General features: G+C 46.2%; 1 protein-coding gene and 1 pseudogene across 1 annotated transcript; both read right to left on the bottom strand.

The window, feature by feature from the left end:
• Positions 1-947: 947 nt before the first annotated feature.
• Positions 948-3525, bottom strand: Rnase6 (ribonuclease A family member k6). The gene is made up of 2 exons (XM_032918321.1): positions 3484-3525; positions 948-1866 (listed from the first exon to the last, which is right to left on the bottom strand). Exon 2 carries the CDS (start codon positions 1855-1857, stop codon positions 1396-1398), a length of 462 nt encoding a protein of 153 aa, XP_032774212.1. The 5' UTR covers positions 1858-1866; positions 3484-3525; the 3' UTR covers positions 948-1395.
• Positions 3526-18101: 14576 nt separating this feature from the next.
• LOC116913588 lies at positions 18102-18527 on the bottom strand (annotated as a pseudogene).
• Positions 18528-19986: the final 1459 nt, after the last annotated feature.

The raw sequence follows: 19986 nt of genomic DNA, 5'->3' as shown, positions 1-19986 counted from the left end.
AGGTAGATGAGCCCTGAGGGTTTAGCCAATAAACGCCCCTTCTTGGACATCCCTTCCTACAAAAGGTACTGAATCTCTGGTCCACCCTGAGGAGGTGGTGTGTACCCATTTTCCACAATGAGCAATCAATAAACAGTTTGGAACCAAAGGCTGTCTCTTCCGTGAAGAATCACTGTGGGGAGCACGGAGAAAGCCTATAGGTTTGTCCTTATACCAACCCCCACCCCCAGCCCAGAAACACCTGGCTCAAGGCCAATCCAGCTTGGAAATTCCAGGGAATGGTTCTGACCAAAGTTTGTCTCTTGGTCAGTATTTAGTATATAATAAAGCTTGCTTCAAATTTAGCAACAAATGACAGAGTTGTTTTTTCTAGCAAATGTCAGGATTAACAATACCTGTTGAGCTCACTTCTAATTTCAGCACAAGCAAGGTAAGTGCTCTTGACTAAGTCTAGTTATGTTCTTTCCAGAGCCAGGAAAAAATACGGTGGGCAAGTGGTAGGCAAGTGAACGAGGCACCTGCAATCCCAGCACTTGTGAAGGAGTCAAGGATTAGGAATTCAAACTCAGCTTCAACTCCATAGTGAGTTCTAGGTCACCCTGAGGTACATGGGATCCTGTCCTAAGAGAAGGGAGAATGGGAAGGGATCAAATTAAACCCAGAAAAACAGAAAGGGGTAACAAAAATTAGCACATAAATCGATGAAATAAAATAATATTTTTGAGCTTTATTTTATGTGCATGGTGCTTGGCCTGCATGAATGTCTGTGCGCCATGGAAATGTGTGGTACTCTTGGAGGCCAGAAAAGGTTGGCAGATCCTTCAGAGCTAGAGTTCCCGGTGGTTGTGGGAGCTGGGAATCAGACCTAGGTCTTCTTGAGGAGCAGCCAGGGCTCTCTGTCAAAACACACACAACAAATAACCTGGCAAAATTCACACTCATTATATTAAAAAGAAGATTTTTTTTTTAATTCTATGAGCATAGTACAATAAAGCTTGATGCAAAAAAAATTGCAGGATAAAGTGTTCAGAAGCTTGGACCTTCGTTATGCTTTTCTTCTATTCCTCCTTCAGCAAAGGTAACCCTCTTTCTTCTTCCTTCCTTCCTTCCTTCCTTCCTTCCTTCCTTCCTCCTTTCCTTGTTTCTTTCTTTGTTTCTTTCTTGGTGGTGGTGGTGGGGTGGAGATTGAAACTAGGGACCTCTGTGCACTAAGTAAGTGCTCATTTACTCATGCACTCCCTTTTTTTAAAAAACAAAACAAAACAAGAAAACCCTCCATTTGGATAGCTTAGGCACCTTAATCTTTCCAACCCTTTTCCTTTTCTGTGGGAACAAAAGGCAAAGAGGGATAAACTGCAAGAGAGCCTATGCCAACATCAGGGAAGACCCTAAGCCTTACACAACCTTATCTAAGTGCACAGGAACCAGTTGGTAGGGAGGGTCGTCCTTCTTTGGGTGTTCACAGGCCACAACGAAGAGTTTGTATTGGACATCACCACTGTAGCGGCAGTTAGGATAGGCTTGCCCCGTGTGTGAGCAGTCAGTCATTTTGACAGGCTTCGCACTCTCGTGGCAGTTCTTCCGGCCGTTCTTGCACGTGATGTTGGGCAAACTGCAGGTAGCAGCCACATTCTGGAAAGATTCATGCAGAAAGGTGTTCTTCTGCTTACAGTATCGGGTATAGTTGTTGACACCATGCATGGCTGCATTGCACTGCTGAGGACTAGCCCATATGTGCTGAATTTCAAACCAGCGCGCCTTGGACAGACCCTTAGGCTGAGTGCAAAGCAGACCCATGGGCTCCCACAGCCCCAGCAGCAATAGGAGAGGAAGGCACCTGGGAAGGTCTACCGCCATGGTTTTTGCCTAGAAAGAAGAAAGAATGTGGTCACAGAAGAAGCAGTAAGAGCAAACCTATCCATCATGACTACTTTGGTTTTTTTCTCTCTTCCTTTGATGATTTCATAGCTCTTTTGAAAAGAAGAAAGCCAGTCTCATAATTCTATGAAAAATGTGAAGTCCGGTGAGGAGTACAGGAGATGAGCAGGCCGCCCTGATTGTCGAATCTCACCGTCTTTGACCTATATTCATACACGCAGTTCTTCCTGCTGGGAACATAGCACGAACATCCGTGCATCCACAGATCTTCACAGAAACCAGGAATGTTAAGCACACAAAACCTGTCCTTCCATCCTGAAAGCTGAGAATGGGAGGTGATTAACCGCCTGGTGATCGGTGGCATCTTTTGGGCCAGCCATATCAAGCTCCTGCAACCAGGACTGAAGGCTCCTCCTAATGTAAATGACTCTTATAGTCTGAGGCTCCCCAAGCTCCCACAACAAGGACCAGAGGTGGCTAATGGCACAAATGACCTCTATGCTCTCTGTATGACTGAGACCAGGCTAGACCCTTTGGCCCTTAAGCTTGTATAGGTACCTGTCTTTAGAACCCATCCTCCTGGAAGAAATGATACTACCATGAGTTGAGTTTCAATGTTATACAGTTCCTTGTGCACCAGAGATTGAACTACAGCAGGAAACTTTTCCCCCAAATTATATCTGAGGACCCAGCTATACCTTTCTTGGACATATACCCAAAAGATGCTCCAACATACAACAAAGACACATGCTCCAATATGGTCATAGCAGCCTTATTTATAATAGCCAGAAGCTGGAAAGAACCCATATGTCCTTCAACAGAGGAATGGATACAGAAAATGTGGTACATCTACACAGTGGAATATTACTCTGCTATCAAAAACAATGACTTTATGAAATTCATAGGCAAATGGATGGAACTGGAAAATATCATCCTGAGTGAAGTAATCCAATCACAGAAAAACACACGTGGTATGCACTCATTGATATGTGTTTATTAGCCCAAATGCTCGAATTACCCTAGATGTACAGGACACATGAACTCAAGAAAGATGACCAAAATGTGAAGGCTTCACTCCTTCTTTAAAAGGGGAACAAGAATACCCTTGGGAGGGAATAGTGAGGCAAAGTTTAGAACAGAGGCAGAAGGAACACCCATTCAGAGCCTGCCCCACATGTGGCCCGTACATATACAGTAACCAAACTAGATAAGATGGATGAAGCAAAGAAGTGCAGGCAGACAGGAACAGGATGTAGATCTCTCCTGAGAGACACAGGCAGAATAATGCAAATACATAGGCGAATGCCAGCAGCAAACCTAGGAACTGAGAACGGGACCCCTGTTGAAGGATTCAGAGAAAGAACTAAATACACTGGCAATAAACCACCTGTTATTACACTCCCTGAAGTCCGATCCAGGTTGATTGAAGTAAATTTGTACCTGGGTTTCATTCTTATCTCTTCCTGGGGTTCTAGTCCCTGTGTGATACCTGCAGGGACCCCCACAGCTTCCACCTCTAATCCCCTCTATGTTACCTGCCCTCTCCAGCCAGCATTTCCCAGCCAACCCCACTGCCTGGCCAGGGCCCTGAAGGACCTCTCTTACCAGGTGTTCCTGCTGGGCTGCTACTGTGACAGGGGCAGTTGATGAGTCCCAGGCTCAGAAAGCTTTGTTTGCCTCACTGCTTCAGGCCAGGCACAGCTGCCTAGGTGGGGCAGGGCAAGATTTATTCTTAAACCATGAAAGAGAAACCAGAGAAGATTTTGCAGAAGTGTAGTGGACTAAGACTCTCCTCCTCCAAGGAAGCTCTTTAAACGTTTCCATGTCAGTGAAAAGGGAGAATAAACTCAACTCAAGAAATGAGTAGGCTCAAAGCTCAGAGTTTTAAGCGCCTGACCACTTGCTGTGGGCTTAGCACTTTGTGTTTGACTGGAGCTTGCGTTTTTGAAGCCCTGTGATTTCAGTCTCTTAACAAAAAAAAACAATATATATATATATGTATATATATACATATATGTATATATATACATTGTATATTTGTATAATAGTTGTCACATACTTGGAAAGGTGAGTTACTGAAAGGACACTTGAATAAACCATTTGTTTGTGTATACGTCTATGGGGCCAGACACTAGGCTACTTCATATTTAGAAGCTTATAGTCTTTTGAAAGACAGTGGGTAAATAAGCCTGCTATAAATAAGTGTGAACAGCATTCACAGTGTGGTTTGCACTAAAGGGAACAAGAGCTATTGAAAGGCACCCACCCAAGTTGAGCTGTGTTTGAGGACTGACTAGTGAGGCAGCAGAGAGGTAAGACCTTGGCAGTGAGAACTGTGTGTGAACAGACCCAAAAGCATGAAGAAGACGAGAAAAGGTAGGGTGCGTGCCTTCGAGTCTGTTCTCTCCTCCCGACTGGTGTGAGACACACGATTGCTGTACCTCATCGCCCTGAAGGCCTCCACTTGGACTTCCTGCCTCTGACCTTACTTCTTTCTAAGCAACCCTGCACTGTTTCCCCAGATTAGCACGGTTACATAGTACACTTTTACTCAGTCAGGTTTTCACATGGTGTCTTGACACATGCCCAGGCCTGCCTCCAACTCGGTATCCTCCTGCATCTTGTTCAGTAGAGCTGGGGTGCAGGCCCGCACCACCATACCTACTTTGACGAATATCCACAGGGATGTCGCCCTGCGGTGTAACCACTGCCGTCGGAGTTTTACAAGATCCCCCACACGCTTGAGTGTTTGAGTAAGTAGGCCCCAGGTGGTACAACCGTTTGGGAAACTCGTGGAAGCTGTAGGAGGTGGGACCTTGCGAGGTGGAGTGGGTCACTGCACGTGGGCCTTGAGGCGTGTACAGGGCTCTGCCTCTGGTTGCTCTTACTTCCTGACTGAGATAAATATAGTTCACACACCGCTGTCGCTGTGCCTCCCTGACCATGACAGGGTTAAGTTGTGAGCCAGAGTAAACCCTTCCCTCTATCAATCTGATTCTGCCTGGGGTTTTGGTCACGGAAGGAAGAGAAGGAACCACAATATTTGCCGTTATAGTTACTCAAATGTTGATATATGGCTAGGCACGGTGGTCCGCTCCTGTCACCCTAGCACTAAAGGATGCTGACAAGGACCAGCCCGGGTGATAAGGAGCAGTGTCCCAAACAGAAAAATAGACAACAACGACAAAACAGAAAATGTGCTTTAAATGTTTTAAAGAGGCTGAAGAAGGGGTTGGGGATTTAGCTCAGTGGTAGAGCGCTTGCCTAGCAAGCCCAAGGCCCTGGGTTGGGTCCCCAGCTCCAAAAAAAAAAAAAAAAAAAAAAAAAAAAAAAGGCTGAACAAATTGTTTCATGGACAGGAATGTCTACTGCTTCTGCAAAGACTCTGAGTTCGGGTCCCAGCACCTGTCTCAGGTAGCTTACGACCTCCTGTAACTGCATCTCCAGGGGGAATCGGATGCTTTTGGCCTCTTTGGGCCCCTGCAATTACATTCATATACTTCCCCGACCCCACGTGCATCTTTAAAAAGAGCTTTAAAAGACAAACTTTTTATTGATTCTTTGAGAATTTCCCATCATGCACACCTATCCCACTCATCCGTTCTGTTGGTATCAGGAACTGGCCTGATAGTTGGTTACAGATCCCCTCCAAGCCCAGTGATGATGATGATGTCACCATAGGCCACAGGGACCCGTGCATCTGTTGCCATGGCAATGGCCATACATTCCCAGAGTCCATTTGGTTTAGCTCCTACCTTTAACTACAAGCGGTTAGGTCACTGCCTAAATAAACGGCAGAGCCTTCCTGACCTTTGCCCTTTCTTCTCTCTCTCTTCCTCCTTTCTGTCACCCATTTAGTTCCCTTCCCACACAATAAACCTCTCTCATGTGGAACTGCACTGCCTGGTGTGGTCTGTCCGGATGTGAGCCACGATTCTAACACAACACATTCATCCCTCCATATCTACCCTCTGCCTTTGCACCTTTCCCTGAAAAGAAAAACAAAATCTCACAGTGTGTGTAACAGTGTGTAACACAGCACAGCACACCCTTCTGCCGAGACAGCTTCATCTGCAGATGTTTATCGCAGTGAGTCATTGGTCCCGTTTGATGCCTCTGGCTTCTGCTCCACTATCAAGAGTGGATCCTCACTGGGACTCCTCTCAGACATCCTGCTGTTGCCCTGGGTCACAGAGACCGGCAGCTTTGGTTCTGCTCCAGCAGGTCATCGATGGGGTGGACGTTGGACTGAGCCCACTCACACCCCTGGATCAGGGGCTGGGTCGCAGCTGAGTTGGTCAGCCTCATAGCTCTCCTCTGCTCACACCTCCTTGGCCAGCTCTACTGTCCTGCCTAAGCAGGGTTTAGGGCGCTCTCCCGAATGTTACAGTTGGCAAAGGGCGGGGCCAGTCTTCTCCTCTGCTCCATGTGGCCAGGGTGGGGGTGGGGAGGCATCTTTCCCATGCCCATACCACCAGATGGCCCATGAGCACAGCCAGTTCTCCTGTACTCATACCCTTGGGGCCCAGCTCACCCGCAATCCCCCAAACCAGGGCCAGTTGTACTGTGCTTCTCCAGTAAGGTAGGGGGAAGCTGCTTCCTACTGCAGCTGGTGAGGGCCGAGCTGTCCCCACACTGCACAAGTGAGGACACCAGCTTTGCATAGCCCTTGGACATCAACGCCGTCGCAGGTGGCAGCCTCCACATGGCCTTTGGTGGTGGTTACATGGGCCACAGACATCAACACAGACCCCTCCTTCTGCAGGGCCATGAACCCAGACATGGTGCTCAGTGGTAGCCCAGGCCAGGATCTCACCATGTCCTCAGAGAGTACCACAGGCTACGCACCCAGACTCCTCTTCACTACCCTGCAGTCAGCCTCCCTTCCTTGTGAACACATCTTTCTGTTTCTCTCTCTTCCGTCTCTCCACCACTCACCTGCTTGTCTTAGCGGCACCTGTGCCTCTGGTGTCTTCCCCATGGCACAGGGCTGTGTGTGTCTCAGCCAAGTGTGTGGAGGTCATCAAGGGCATGGTCTGCTCCACAAACAGCTTTTACAGTTCGTTTCTTCTTTGACAGCGCCATAAACATACCCAGACGCTAACACTCGATCACACTCACGCCTCCTCTCTTTTTAAATAATCAGGCCTGGTCAGGTTCATGGCCCTGCAGAAGGAGGGGTCTGAGTTGATGTCTGTGGTCCATGTAACCACCAAAGGCCATGGGGAGGCTGCCACATGTGATTTTGCATTTTTTAATTTATATTTTGTTTGTTTATATGTATTTAGTGCATATGTTTTCAGATGGGCGCTCACACGCGCGCATGTGTGAATGCATGGGCACTCGCACGCGCACACACACGCACGCACACACATGCACAAACTTGTGTCATGGTACCTTGTGGGGATCAGAGGACAATTTGTAAGATCTGGTTTTCCCTTTCTACAGAATGGATTCCAGGATCAGCCTTGGAGTCAGGTTCCTTTATCTGTTGAGTCACCTCAATAGCCCCTCTCTCCTATCCTCCTCCCAGTCCAGCCCTTTCCCCTTCCTGCCACCAGGCGTTTGCCCGGGTTTAGTTTAGGTTTGGTTTGGTTTGTACTTTGTGACCTACAGGGTTTCAACAGGACTGGTCTTGTGGGCGCGGCCGTAATGCTTTCCGCTGCAGCATGGGTAACCCACAAAGGCTACATCACTGGAGATAATGACTTCTTCAGGAGCTGTCACCTACAATTAGCTCTCCTGGGAGAGGTTTCATGAGCCTCTCTCCTCTATCTGTGACTGAATATTTATGGACTCCGTCTTGTGCAGTTCCTGGCAGGCAGCCACAGATGTTGTGAGTTCAGGCATGCCATGACCTCATTGTGTCTGTGAGACAGGATATCATGGCCACTATCATCATCATCACATCCACCACCACTATCATCATCATCATAGTCATCGTCATCATTGTCATCATAGTCATCATCGTCATCATCACTGTCATCATCATCCAGCTGTTATACCCTGCCACACTTCTTGATGTTTTCTGAGCCTTGGAGAGGATGATATAGGTGATCCATTCAAAACTGAGCACCTGATCTTCACCTGTCCTTAGCACCTTGGACAACTCTGAGTCTTTTCCTTAATTGCCAGTAGATGTGATTTTGTTTTTCTCTCTGAGGCTTTCCATACACTTTCTTCATTCTGAATATTCAGTGTTTCAACCATGACATGATATGGGGATTTTATTTTCTGGTTGTATTTGGTGTTCTGTGTGTTTCTTCTATCTGGATGGGCATATCTTTCCCTAGCTTTGGGAAATTTTCTTCTATGCATTCACAGAAAGTATTTTCTATGCTTTTGGTGTGGAAATCATTTCCGACTAGTCCCACAGTTCATGTTGTCCCAGAGCGTCTGTGTGTTCGGTTCACACATTTCAGAAGGGCTGTGGTTGTGGTGAAGCATTTGCACTCATGCAGGTGGGATGTGCTGAAGGAAAGGCAGGAGGATCATGAGGCCAACCGCGACGTCACAGTGGCTTTTTCAGTGTACGTCATTTAGCCTGACAAAATGGTTCAATTCCTTTACTCTGTCTTCAAGTCTTTTTTTAAAAGATTTATTTATTTTATATAAACACACCAGAAAAGAGCATCAGATCTCATTGCAGATGGTTGTGAGCCATCATGTGGTTGCTGGGATTTGAAATCAAGACCTCCGGAGGAGCAATCAGTGCTCTTAACCACTGAGCCATCTCTCCAGCCGCTGTCTTCAGGTCTTGATAGACTATTTTGCATATGGTTCGTTTAATTGCTGAGACTTTGCTGTAACAGGGGTGTTGGTGCTAGCGGGCCATTAGGCTCATTCTATGGAGCAGATAAGAATGGAACACATAGGAAAAACAGAAGATTGGTCCATATGTAACAGAAAGGTAACAGCTTTCTTAAAAACAGCCCCCTTAGGATGGGAGGGGACTAGAGCTGGCAGTTCCCTAACTGCTCTGAGTTAGATGTTTTACAGGACGATTCCCCTAGTAGTCCTGTTTAGATACCTGCCCCGTTCCTTCTCACAATCTCTCCTCAGAGTAGACTCTGAGAACAAGAAGCCATCATCGTAAGGATCCAACATCTTAGGCAGCCTGCCCTACCTTCCCTGTCTGCCTGAGGGAGTCTGAGTTAGATTTCTGGTAGACAGAGAGGAAGAGGGGCCATGACTAGATAATAAAGGTGGTGAACTTCCAAGATGGCTGACTTCATCCCCATCCCGCTGAAGTGAGACAAAGCCGAACAGCCTACAAGAAAAGCTGCGGTGTTCTCAGTCTTTGCCGCCTCTCGCTTGCTGAGCTCCAGCCAAAGGAGAATGGGTGTCAGTAAGGAGATGTCCATATCATGGCTCGTTCAAGGCAGACTGCCCGCCAATCCACAGGTTAAGGTAAAGCACCCAGGAAACAACTGGCTACAAAAGCCGCTCTTAAGAGTGCGCCCTCTCCTGGAGGAATGAAGAACCCTCATCGTTCCAGGCCTGTAACTGTGGCACTCTGTGAAATCAGATGCTATCAGTTGCCCACTGAACTTCTGATTCGCAAACTTCCCTTTCAGCGTCTGGTGCGAAGAATTGCTCAGGACTTCAAACAGATCTGCGCTTCCAGAGTGCAGCTACTGGTGCTTTGCAGGACGTAAGGAAGGCCTATCTGGTTGGCTTTTTTGAAGATGCCAACCTGGGTGCTCTCCATGCCAAAAGTCTAACAATTATGCCCAAAGACATCCAGCTAGCACGCTGCATACGCAGAGAACATGCTTAAGAGTGCACTATGAGGGGAAACATTTCATTCGCAAAAACATTTTTCCCTCTTCTTCCTGTTATCGCAGTTCTGAATGTTAGATATTTTTTCCATGGGGTCAAAGGTACCTGAGTCTATGATTGGGAATGGAAATGAATCAGGTATTGGCAGTTTCTCCACGTTCATTTGGGTGGAGTTTTTAATATAAATGCAAGATGTAAAGCATTAATGCAAGCAAAATGTTTCAGTGATCTCATTTCAACAGTTCAACTTTATAACAAATATAAATAAACCTGTTAAAAATTTTCTGGACAATGCCAGCATTTGGATTTTTTAAAAATAAGTAAATTTCCTATTGACAGCAACTAAATGGTGTGTGTAGCATCTTGTCATACAGTAGATTCCATCCGTTCACTATGCTGTTCTAACAGAGTTCTCCACATGCAAGGACAGGTCTTTAATGTTGTCTGTCTTCTGTGCTGATCCTGTAAGTTTGCTATTAAAATACATTAAACTATACAACAGAAAAGAAAAGCCGGGAAGACTTTCTCCCACCCGTGGGGCCCCTGAGAAAGCCTGATCACAACATGTTTACCCCTGAGTTTCATGCCTGTCAGCCAGCTTGTCCTTTCTTCAAACTGATCAACCCTAAATTACCGAAGGCAGGCCCCTTAAGTCCCATAAAACCCCGAGTCCTTGAGAAGAGCCTGGAATTTCAGATTCCTAAAAGCCCCATCTGCTTTGCAATAGGTCTTTTGTTCTGTGTGCTTTGCTGTGTGGGCTCACACATCTTCCTCACCCCTAATAAAAGCCTTTCTTTACCTAGAGTCTTATCTTCTCTGTCTGAAAACTTCACTCTTCTTACCTATTGTACTGGGGATTTCCCCCTGTTTTGTAAATCTTTAACTAGTAGAGAAAATGAATCCGATTAAGGCCCCCAGATGGTGATGGGTCTAAGTTCCTCTGCCTCTCCTTCACCCCACTGAAACACTCTTTGACTTAATTAGTGTTTTCTTTTCACTTACTTAGTATTTTCTTTTCACAATCGTTCAGTTTGAGCTTTGTTCAGTATTTTTGTCTCTTTACTGAAATATATTTTCCTGCCCTGAATTTGACGTTCTTATGTTATTCCCATATTTGTATTCTCTTGGAATTCATTCAAGGGAAAGGAGCGTGTCCTTGTGGAGTAGAGGTGGTTTACATGGCTAGGACCTTACCTTACCCCTGACTCAGCCCGAAGCTCATCCTGAGGCACTGGCTGAGGCCATTCCTATTGCTCATGCTGGGTGCCGCACTGTTGGGGAGGAAAAGCACAGGGCACGCATCGCTCTGCTCATGAGTTGCAAACGTGGTGGTCATGCCCCGGCCCCCGCCAAAGGCAGGATGATGTCCAGCAGCATTCAGGTCCTACCCCTGCACATGGTCCCCAACCACACAATCACCCTGACTGTGTAACACTAGATGGAAAAAAAGATGGCGGAGTGAGCCACACCCGTGAAGCAGAGAGAAGCTGAACTAGGAGCACAGTCTAAGTAGACAAAGGAGCCACCAGGTGACTCAGGTCACAACCGGCTTGCCTCATGTGCCACTGCTCACAATGCTTACCCTGTTAAGGGGAGGAGAGCACAAGGCTTCCGGGCTGCCTGTCAGCTGCGAACGGCATGATGGTACCCAGGGTTCCAGCAGGGAGGCCCCCACCAGCAGCACGGAGCTCTTGCAGGTCCTGTCCTGAGACGCATTGCTTAACTTCACAATCATCCTGAGTTTGAGCAGCGAGATATCTGAGATGAAGAATGGTTCATTCGGGGTTAAGCCTCCTTGTAAGACTTCTATAATTAGTGCTGCTGCCAAACACCACATTGATGTCCATACCCCAGCCAAAGCTGATGTCTGTGATCTATGTTGCTGCCAGACACCACGCTGATGTTTGTGATCTGTGCTGCCACCTGAAACCACGTTGATACCTGCAGTCTGTGTTGCCAATGGCAACCATGTTAATGTCTGTGATCTATGCTGCCAGTTACTATCAGCAGGGAGGCATCTTTTGCAGTGGTGTTGATGACTTCCGATTCATAACTGAGAAGGAGAGCTATTGAAGGATTCTGTGACACCCTACTCCTTCAAAAAGAAACAATCCAGCCATGAAACTATGGAAGAGAGTCCTTTAAAGATGTCGGAAAGTTAATGGCTTCTGGTTGGGGATGAGGAAGGACTCAGCTGTCTCTAAGAGGCTGGCCACTGAGAGTTTGACCAGTCTCCAATGAGTATATGAGCGACATAAATTGGGATTTATTTTGGGGGTGGGAGGGGTTGGGATAGGGTGGTCCAAAAGAGGAGGGTGGACCTGGAAAGGAGTAGAAAAGTGTGATTCAGGTGCATTTTATGAAGTTCCCAAATAATTAATAGAAACATCATGTTGGGATGAAAAAATTCATTCAGGAGTTTGTGTTTTGTTTGAATATATTTTAAGTTGTTCTTTTTGTTTGAGGAGGGGTTCTGGTTTTCCATCTAAGTTGTTCTCCATAGAGGTTACTATGTGTTAGAAATTTTTGGAGGAGGAGGCATGTTTTCCTGTTTTGGCTTTTGTTTGTTTGTTTGTTTTCTCATGTTGTGTTTTGTGTCCAGCTCTTCTCATCAGGGGTAAGATCACTGGTTAAGGTTTTTTGTTTTGTTTTGTTTTAGCTCCAGTAACCTTTCTTCCTTCAGAAAAGGTGCTTGGAAGTTCAGGAGAGACGGACGAGGTTGCTGTAGTGTTGAGGTGATGTTTTCCTTTTAAACTGGTGTTTAAGGCTTCATCCCCAAGGCTTGAGAACCGTTTCCAATAAAAGTCACTGTTGAGCTTGAAACCAGGGTAAGCATTTGCTACAACACAGTCACTCCCTCAGGAGCAACTTTTCTCAGTCTGTGCGGAACACTAACTAGTAGTCTTTCTGTCAACACTGTAAAGCTTTTGTTTATGACAAGGAATGTAAAACTTTTAATATCCCCTACCTGGTACAACTTTGGTTTATACAGAGTTTAAGCTGTGTGAGCTGATGCGCTCCGGCTCTCCAGATGCTTGCCCATTCTTGCTTTCCTCCATCCTTTTGTGCCAACGATTTTAAAACTAAGCAACCATGAAAGACAGACACTGGAGCTCAGCCAGGAGGGAAAGGGCATACTCTGTGGGTTGGTTCTTCCACATCAGTGAGTAGCTCGCCCTCCTACAGAAAAGTTTGCCCTGTGGAGAGTATTGTATTGCATTGGTGGCACTTTCTTTTTTGAGTGTGAACTTATTTCCAACAGCTCGGAAAAGGAAAGCTCTTGGTTACTGTGACTCTGCCTGGGAGAGAGAGAGAAAGGCAGTGAGGAGTCACGATGGCATCAGTAGTTAGTGTTAGGTGGGAAGTAGAGAAGAGAGATGTCTCTAGAGAGAAGTGGTAGAGGCAAGGAAAAAGAAAAGAAAGAGTGAAGATAGACTGAGGGGGGAAGATACGCCCTCAGATACTCTAGACCTGTCTCTGTCCTCAGAGGCTGAGTGACCAAGGCCATATATACCAGGAAAGGAAAAAGTTTTAGGTAAAGAGAAGGCAGTGAGAACAATGGAAGGAAGGAAGGAAGGAAGGAAGGAAGGAAGGAAGGAAGGAAGAAAGGAAGGACAGAAAAGACACAAATCATATGCCAGACTGAGAGATAAGAAAAGGTGCCATTGATGGAGAGCAGAGATAGCAAAGATGTCCCGCGTCCAGCTTCTCCATCACCTCCCTGATCTGAGGCTCTTGCCCTTCTCTCCCACAAGCAGGGACCCCTTACAGCTGACTGGTCTGAGAAGGTCAGATATGTTCAAGGCTGGTCCTAAACATATTTAGCTGCCCAAAGTTGTGGAGTAGTAAGCTCTTCTTTCTTTGTTTAAACCGTTTAATCAAAAATTAGGGGAAAGTGTATTAGTCATGGTACTCTAGAGTAACAGACTCCTCCTTCTCCTTCTCCTTCTCCCTCCCCCTCTCCCTCTCCCTCTCCCTCGCCATCTTCCCCCCCTTTCTAACACATCACATTAATAAATAGTAAAAACAGCTCAATCACACCCAAGAGATTGTTAAGGCCTGGATAACTCCTGCCTGGCTAGCCAGCCATTTTATGTTGTTATTACTGTTACAAGGAAACTTTCTCATGCCCAAGTTGATTGTGTGTTTTGTTATGTCCTTCTTACGCTTTGGCGTTCTTGGAAAACAATCACAATGGAGGTCAGTTAGAACTACTTTGTGTAGATAGCCACAATAAGCTGGGACCAAAGACCTCCCTGGGAAGTGACATCCCACTTGGCAGAAAGACACATGTACATGGGTACCTGACATCCTGGTTGGCAGGTTGGGGTATGGATGCTGGGCAAGTCAAGTCACCCGCCACAGTTGAATACCCCAACCAATGGGAGCAGGATAAGTGTATAACAAAGACACATTCCTAAGGAAGTCCCCCTATCCCTAAATCCTGATTGGTGGAATAATTTGGCACACATGTTGGTGGATTTTAGGCTTAAAAGCTCTGTAGGATTCTGGGTAGGGTCATAATCAACTCCTGAGTCTGGTTTGCAGCCCTGGTCATTCAGTCCTGGGATAAAATGCTCAATAAATTATCCCTGTCTGACTGAGCTTGGTGTCTGTGTGGTTTGTAAAACTGTAAGCTACTCACAAATGTGTTCCTTTTTAAGAGTTGCCGTGGCCATGGTGTCTCTTCACAGCAATGAGGTCTAAGACAGAAGGACTGGCTTACAGTTTCAGAGGCTCAGTCCATTGTCATCATAATTGCAGGCATGGCAGCATGCAGGCAGATGTAGTGCTGGAGAAGGAGCGAGAGCTCTACCTCTTGGTCCCAAGGCCGCAGAAGGAGACTTTGTTCCACTCTGGGCATTGCTTGAGCATAGGAGACCTGGAATCCTTTCCCCACAGTGATACACTTCTTCCAACAAGGCTGCACCTACTCCAACAAAGCCACATCTTTTAACGGTGCCAACCCTCATGGGCCAAGCATTGAAATACAGTCTATGGGGGCTAAGCCTATTCAAACCACCACAGATACAATAAACCAGATGAAGCCCTCCTCCTCCCTCACATCCATTGATTCCTGTCTGTGCAAGGCTTCCTCCCCTCCCCTGCCATCTCTCAGGAAATCAGAGACAGCCTATCTACAGGAAACCAACCCCTTTCTCTGAGACCCTAAGAAATGACCCCCTCACTCTGCCATATGGGTGTGAACTCCCTTCCTAGCCCTTGCCATGCTGCTGTCTGCCATGGTGTCAGGAACTCTTCTAATGAGTCTCTTACCTAGTGTACCCCCAGACTCCCTCTTGAATTCCAAACCACAAACTTTCAGGCCCTGCGGAATCTAAAGTCAGGCCTTCATGCTTGTATGTTGGGCACTTTACCAAGTAACCCATCTTCCCAGGTCCTAAAGACAAATGTCCTAATGAATCAGTAGATGCTAACTGTTCATATATGGTTTACAGAAGAAATGTTTTGGAGTTTTTGGCTTGGGGGGTAGCTAGAGAGATGTGTCAGTGGTTAGGAGCAGTTGCTCTTGGAGAGGACATGAGTTTGGTTCCCAACACCCACGTTAGATGGCTCACAACCATCGGTAACTCTAGCTTCTGGGGTATAACACCTCCACAGGCACCCTCACACATATGCGTCTACCTGCATACACACATACGCATAACAGAAAAAAATGTTAAAACAACTATGGCATATTATTGTTGTTGTGTGTGTCTCTATGTGATGTGTATGTGTGAGTGTGGCGTGTGCATGGTATGACATGGTACGGAAGTCAGAGACAATTTTGTGTCATTAGTTTCCCTCTTCTACTTCTGGAGTGGTTTCCAGGGATCAGAGATCTCAAAGCCTGAGAGCCATACCCCTTCCCTATTGTTGACTGTAATAAACAAGCACAGCCAGAAGCGACTTACGGAAGAAGGAGTTTATTGTGGCTTATGGTTCTAGGGAGAGAGTCCATAAATATGAGGGAGGCATGGCAAGTAGAGTAGCTGCAACAGGAAGCTGAGAGATCAAACTGGAATTGGATGAGATTGTAAACTCTCCAAGATTGCTCTAATGGTATATGTCCTCCCACAAAAGCTCCACAGCCTAAAGGTTTTATTACCCCCACAAGCAGACCTCCAAGTGGGGACCAAGTTTCAATATAAACAGGGGATAGTCTCCTTCAGACCTCAGTATCCTCTGTGGAACCATCTTGACCTCTGTCTTAGAGGCTGACTAATGGAGATCAAAACACCACAACCAAAGCAACCTGGGAGGGAAGGCTCTATTTCTTACACTTTCATAAACATCATTATCGAAAGGAATCAGGACAGGAACTCAAAGAGGGCGGGAACCTGGAAGCAGGAGCTGATGCAGAGGTCACGGAGGGGGCCTGCTTTTCGACTTGCTCTTCCTGACTTGCTCAGCTTGCTTCTTTATAGAACTCAGGACCAACAGTCCAGGGATGGCTCCACCCACAATGGGCGGGGCCCTCCTCGTGATCACTAACAGAGAAAACCAAGCCTTGTATGCAGCCTGATTATGAAAAAAGGCTCTCTTCCCTCTGATGACTTGTGTCAAGTTGGTATAAAACTAGTGCACGACATCCTAGGAAGGATTATTTTTAATCAGGCAGTGTTTATGGCTTCCACATTGGTTATAGCCTGATGTCTGTCTTGGGGTTTTGGGTTTTTGTTTTGTTTTTCAGATTTATTTTTATCGTTTTTGACTCTGTGCAGGAGTGTGGCTGCATGTGGCTGTGTTGCACATGAGTGCAAATACCACTGGATACCCTGGAGCTGGGGTCACCGATGGTTGTAAGCCACCTGATATGGGTGCTGGGAACTGAGCTTGGGCCTCTGGGCAGCAAGTGTCCTTATGAGAACCATCTTCCTTATTATCTGTTTTATGCTAGAATTCTTCTCCGGCCGGGGAGAGCAACTGATTGGAACACTTTTCATGTATGTTTTATGAAAGACAAAATTACAATTCCAAGCCAAAGGATAAGAAGAGGGGAGAAATTCCACAGCTTTCCTGGACTACCTGCTGTGAGCTGTTGGGCCCTACCTTGGGGTGTTTCCCTTCCCCCTCGCTAAGCCTATTAGCCTGATATAGCAAGAAATTGTTTACACCCCTGGCAGCTGATTTGGGCCCGGAGACTTTCCATAGCACCCTTCTCCTCGCTTAGCCTTTCAGCTTGTTGTTCTTAAGAAATTGTTTACGCCACTGATTGGGCCCGGGACTTTCCACAACACAGAAATTTCCTGTTCTCCTGTTTTCCTGGTTGGGGATTTTCACCTGTCTTGTTGTTTTTCCAAGGCTTTTGCCTCAGGTATATAAGGAGATCTCAGTAAAGCCTTGGGGGTGCTCTCTGAAAACAGGTGACCGGTGTATGTGTTTCTTCTTAAATCTCGCAGGCCTACGCCCAGTTCTCAGTGTCATGACGACGCAGGCATCGTCAATGAGCCAGAGACCTACATGTTATTTGATCCAATAGGTCAGTTATCTACTGCAATCTGCCCTGTCCTTCCATTTGGCTAGAAGTAAAGGTGCTACTATAACCATTGTCCCGATCAAGACTTGTGTTTACCTCAGTACATAGGTATATCACACGTATGCAGGGACATACATAAAATATACCTTGAGCCTAAGTATAAGAACGAGCGAAATTTCTGAAATACGTAACTGCATTGTCTAACACACAAAACAAACTGTACACATACAGTGTGTACATGTCATGGAGTGGAACGATCATTGGTTTGGATAGACATAAAAGGCGATATCAGAAAAATCTTGGATAAATCAAGAAGATGCTGCCATGGTCTGGCTGTCCAGTGATCTCCCATGGGCTCCTGTATTGAAGGCTTATCTGCCACTCGGGTCATGGCGGTTGTAATGACTTTGACTGTGGATGAATTCATAGCTGAGTGGATCTGGAGGCCCAGCTGGAGGAGGGAAGTCACTGAAGCCACCATCTCGTCTCCACACTCTTCCCCTTCCTTTTCTTCCTACTTTCCAGCCTGTATGGAGTGAGGCTCTTTCACATTTCCCTACCATAATGCTCTGCCTCACTCCTCCCCAGGACAGCAGAGCCAGCAGACTACAGGCTGAAAGCCAGCCCAGAGACTAGGAGGCAAATAAAGCCTCCCTTGAATGCTTTCTCTCAAACACTTTGTCACAGGAACAGAGAGCTGAGTCAGGAGAACGACAAGGGAGGAACGATATTTTAGACAGAGAACCTAAAAGTACAACTGTAATACCAGAGAACCAACGTGATTAAAAAACACTGACATACAATTGCAAAGCAGAAGTAACAGTTGCTGTTGTAAGCAGGGGTGGACAAGAAAAAGGGTGGGGGTGGGTGGCAGAATGGTGGAGTGAAGGTGTGTGAGGGAGGTTGACATTTGAGAACTACTCACTGCTCTTTCAGAACCACCTAGAGCTGGTGAGACTTTCTAGATGAAGATGGGCTCTAGAACCTTCATGTTTATGCTGTCGACATACCCATCAGCATTGCAGTGGAACTGAACATAACTCCGTTTCTCTGTATATCTACTTTTTTAAGTTCTCCCACTGGTACCTGAGGACCTTAATGGGGGTCTGCGCCCAAACATATAAATTTTAAAGATCTTTCCAGTTGCTACTAATGCATATATGTTCAACTTTGTACCATGTCATATAAATGGGCCTGCGGTCTCAGAGCCTTTTTTCTGTCATGAGGACGTCAAGCTGTAGGCACTGAACTCTTCATTTGAACTTAGGTGATGCTGTTCCATGAACTGCCTCCTGGAGGTGCTTTGTGCAGGTAGGCTATACTGCAGACACAGCAGGAGTAGGAGCGTGTCCCAGGCTTTTAGAGAGGACATCATAGCAGGCACCGGGGCCACCTAATTGGGCACAAGGAAAAAAAAAAAAAGAGAAGAGAAGTAGATGATAAGATACTGCCCTGTAAGCGGCACTACACTTTACATTTCTAGTCCTCCTAATTTTGTTTCCCAGAGAAGATAACCCTGATTAGAGACTAAAGGTAATTGCAAATTAAAGCTATGTTGCAGACTGAGTGCTGCCAAGGATAAAATTGCACTAAGAAGATGGTATTCGTCTACGGCCATACCACCCTGAACACGCCCGATCTTGTCTGAAGATGGGATTCATTTTGAAATCTCTAAGTCTCTCCTATATGCCCTTTCTTTACCCCCCCAACCCTGTTCTCCTTGGAGCCTGAGGGGAGAAAGGGAACGGAGGCAGAGAATAGGGTTGGGTGGCTGTGAGTAGGGACAGAAGGGCTTCCAGGGACCACAGCAGGGAGACAGTCTATTTATTGTTTCAGGGATACAGTGTATAAGGACCTTTTTAGGGGTACAGGTGGAAAGGGCTAATTGGTCATAGCATCAAGCAAGCAGGAAGGGCTGATTGGTTATAGTACAGAACCCCATTATTGTGCAGGTGGGAAGCCAGAACAAGAGATGTGTTATGTTATGTAGCCTTTTAGGGGGCTAGGTACAAGGTCACTTTTCAGACAAGGGACACTCTCCAGACAAAGGCAGAGACAGGGAAGCCTGGCTGAGAAAGGGAATCCCCCATTGTGCAAGGAGTTCAGAAAGCCATCCGGTCATGCTACTTTAGTAGCAAGGTTCCCCAACAGTCTTCTATGCGATGGAAGGAGCCCACCCCTCTCTCACAAGCTCAAGCTAACTCCTCAATGCTCAAAAGATCAAGTGTCCAACAGACGTCTCTTCAAAGTGGAAAGACTAAAGATCATTGAGAGAAATATACTGCTTGAGAGATATCGCCAACAAGGACAACTCTGGGTTCCTGATGTTGTAAGTTGTGGCTCAGGCCGCACTTCACACAGATTGCACCATTGGGATGCTCCAGTCTTGCCCTCCTCATAACATTCCTCCCCAATCTAGGGGAAATTACAACACCATTTCTAAACTCTCACGTCTTTTCTTAGGGACCATATTATTTAAAAGCATGGTGGTTTTTTAGAACTGCTTGTTGAGAAGAAACAGAAGGTCTGAAATATTGTTTCAACTAACTAAATACCAAGACTAAATAAAACTAGCTTTGCGGGAGTGTCAGACTTCTGGTTAAACAGCGTCTGCCCTCATTTACACTGAGTCTGCCTGGCCCTGTTGAATCTTTTACCTTATATGAGCCCTGACTGAATATGGGCCTGATAGACCTTCGAGAGCCAATGAATTTGGACAATTTTCATCCTTAATTCTAAAATTCAGTCAATCTCTTTCCAATGATTTCCTACCTTTCAATCAGGTTTCCTACACACCAATCTTAACTTACCCAATCAGTGCCCACGTCGCTGATTGAGGTGTGTAC

Source organism: Rattus rattus, chromosome 12, assembly GCF_011064425.1.
Source record: "Rattus rattus isolate New Zealand chromosome 12, Rrattus_CSIRO_v1, whole genome shotgun sequence".
Lineage (NCBI taxonomy): Eukaryota > Metazoa > Chordata > Mammalia > Rodentia > Muridae > Rattus > Rattus rattus.
Note: the sequence above shows the minus strand (reverse complement) of the source record. Positions and strands in the feature narration are given on the sequence as shown.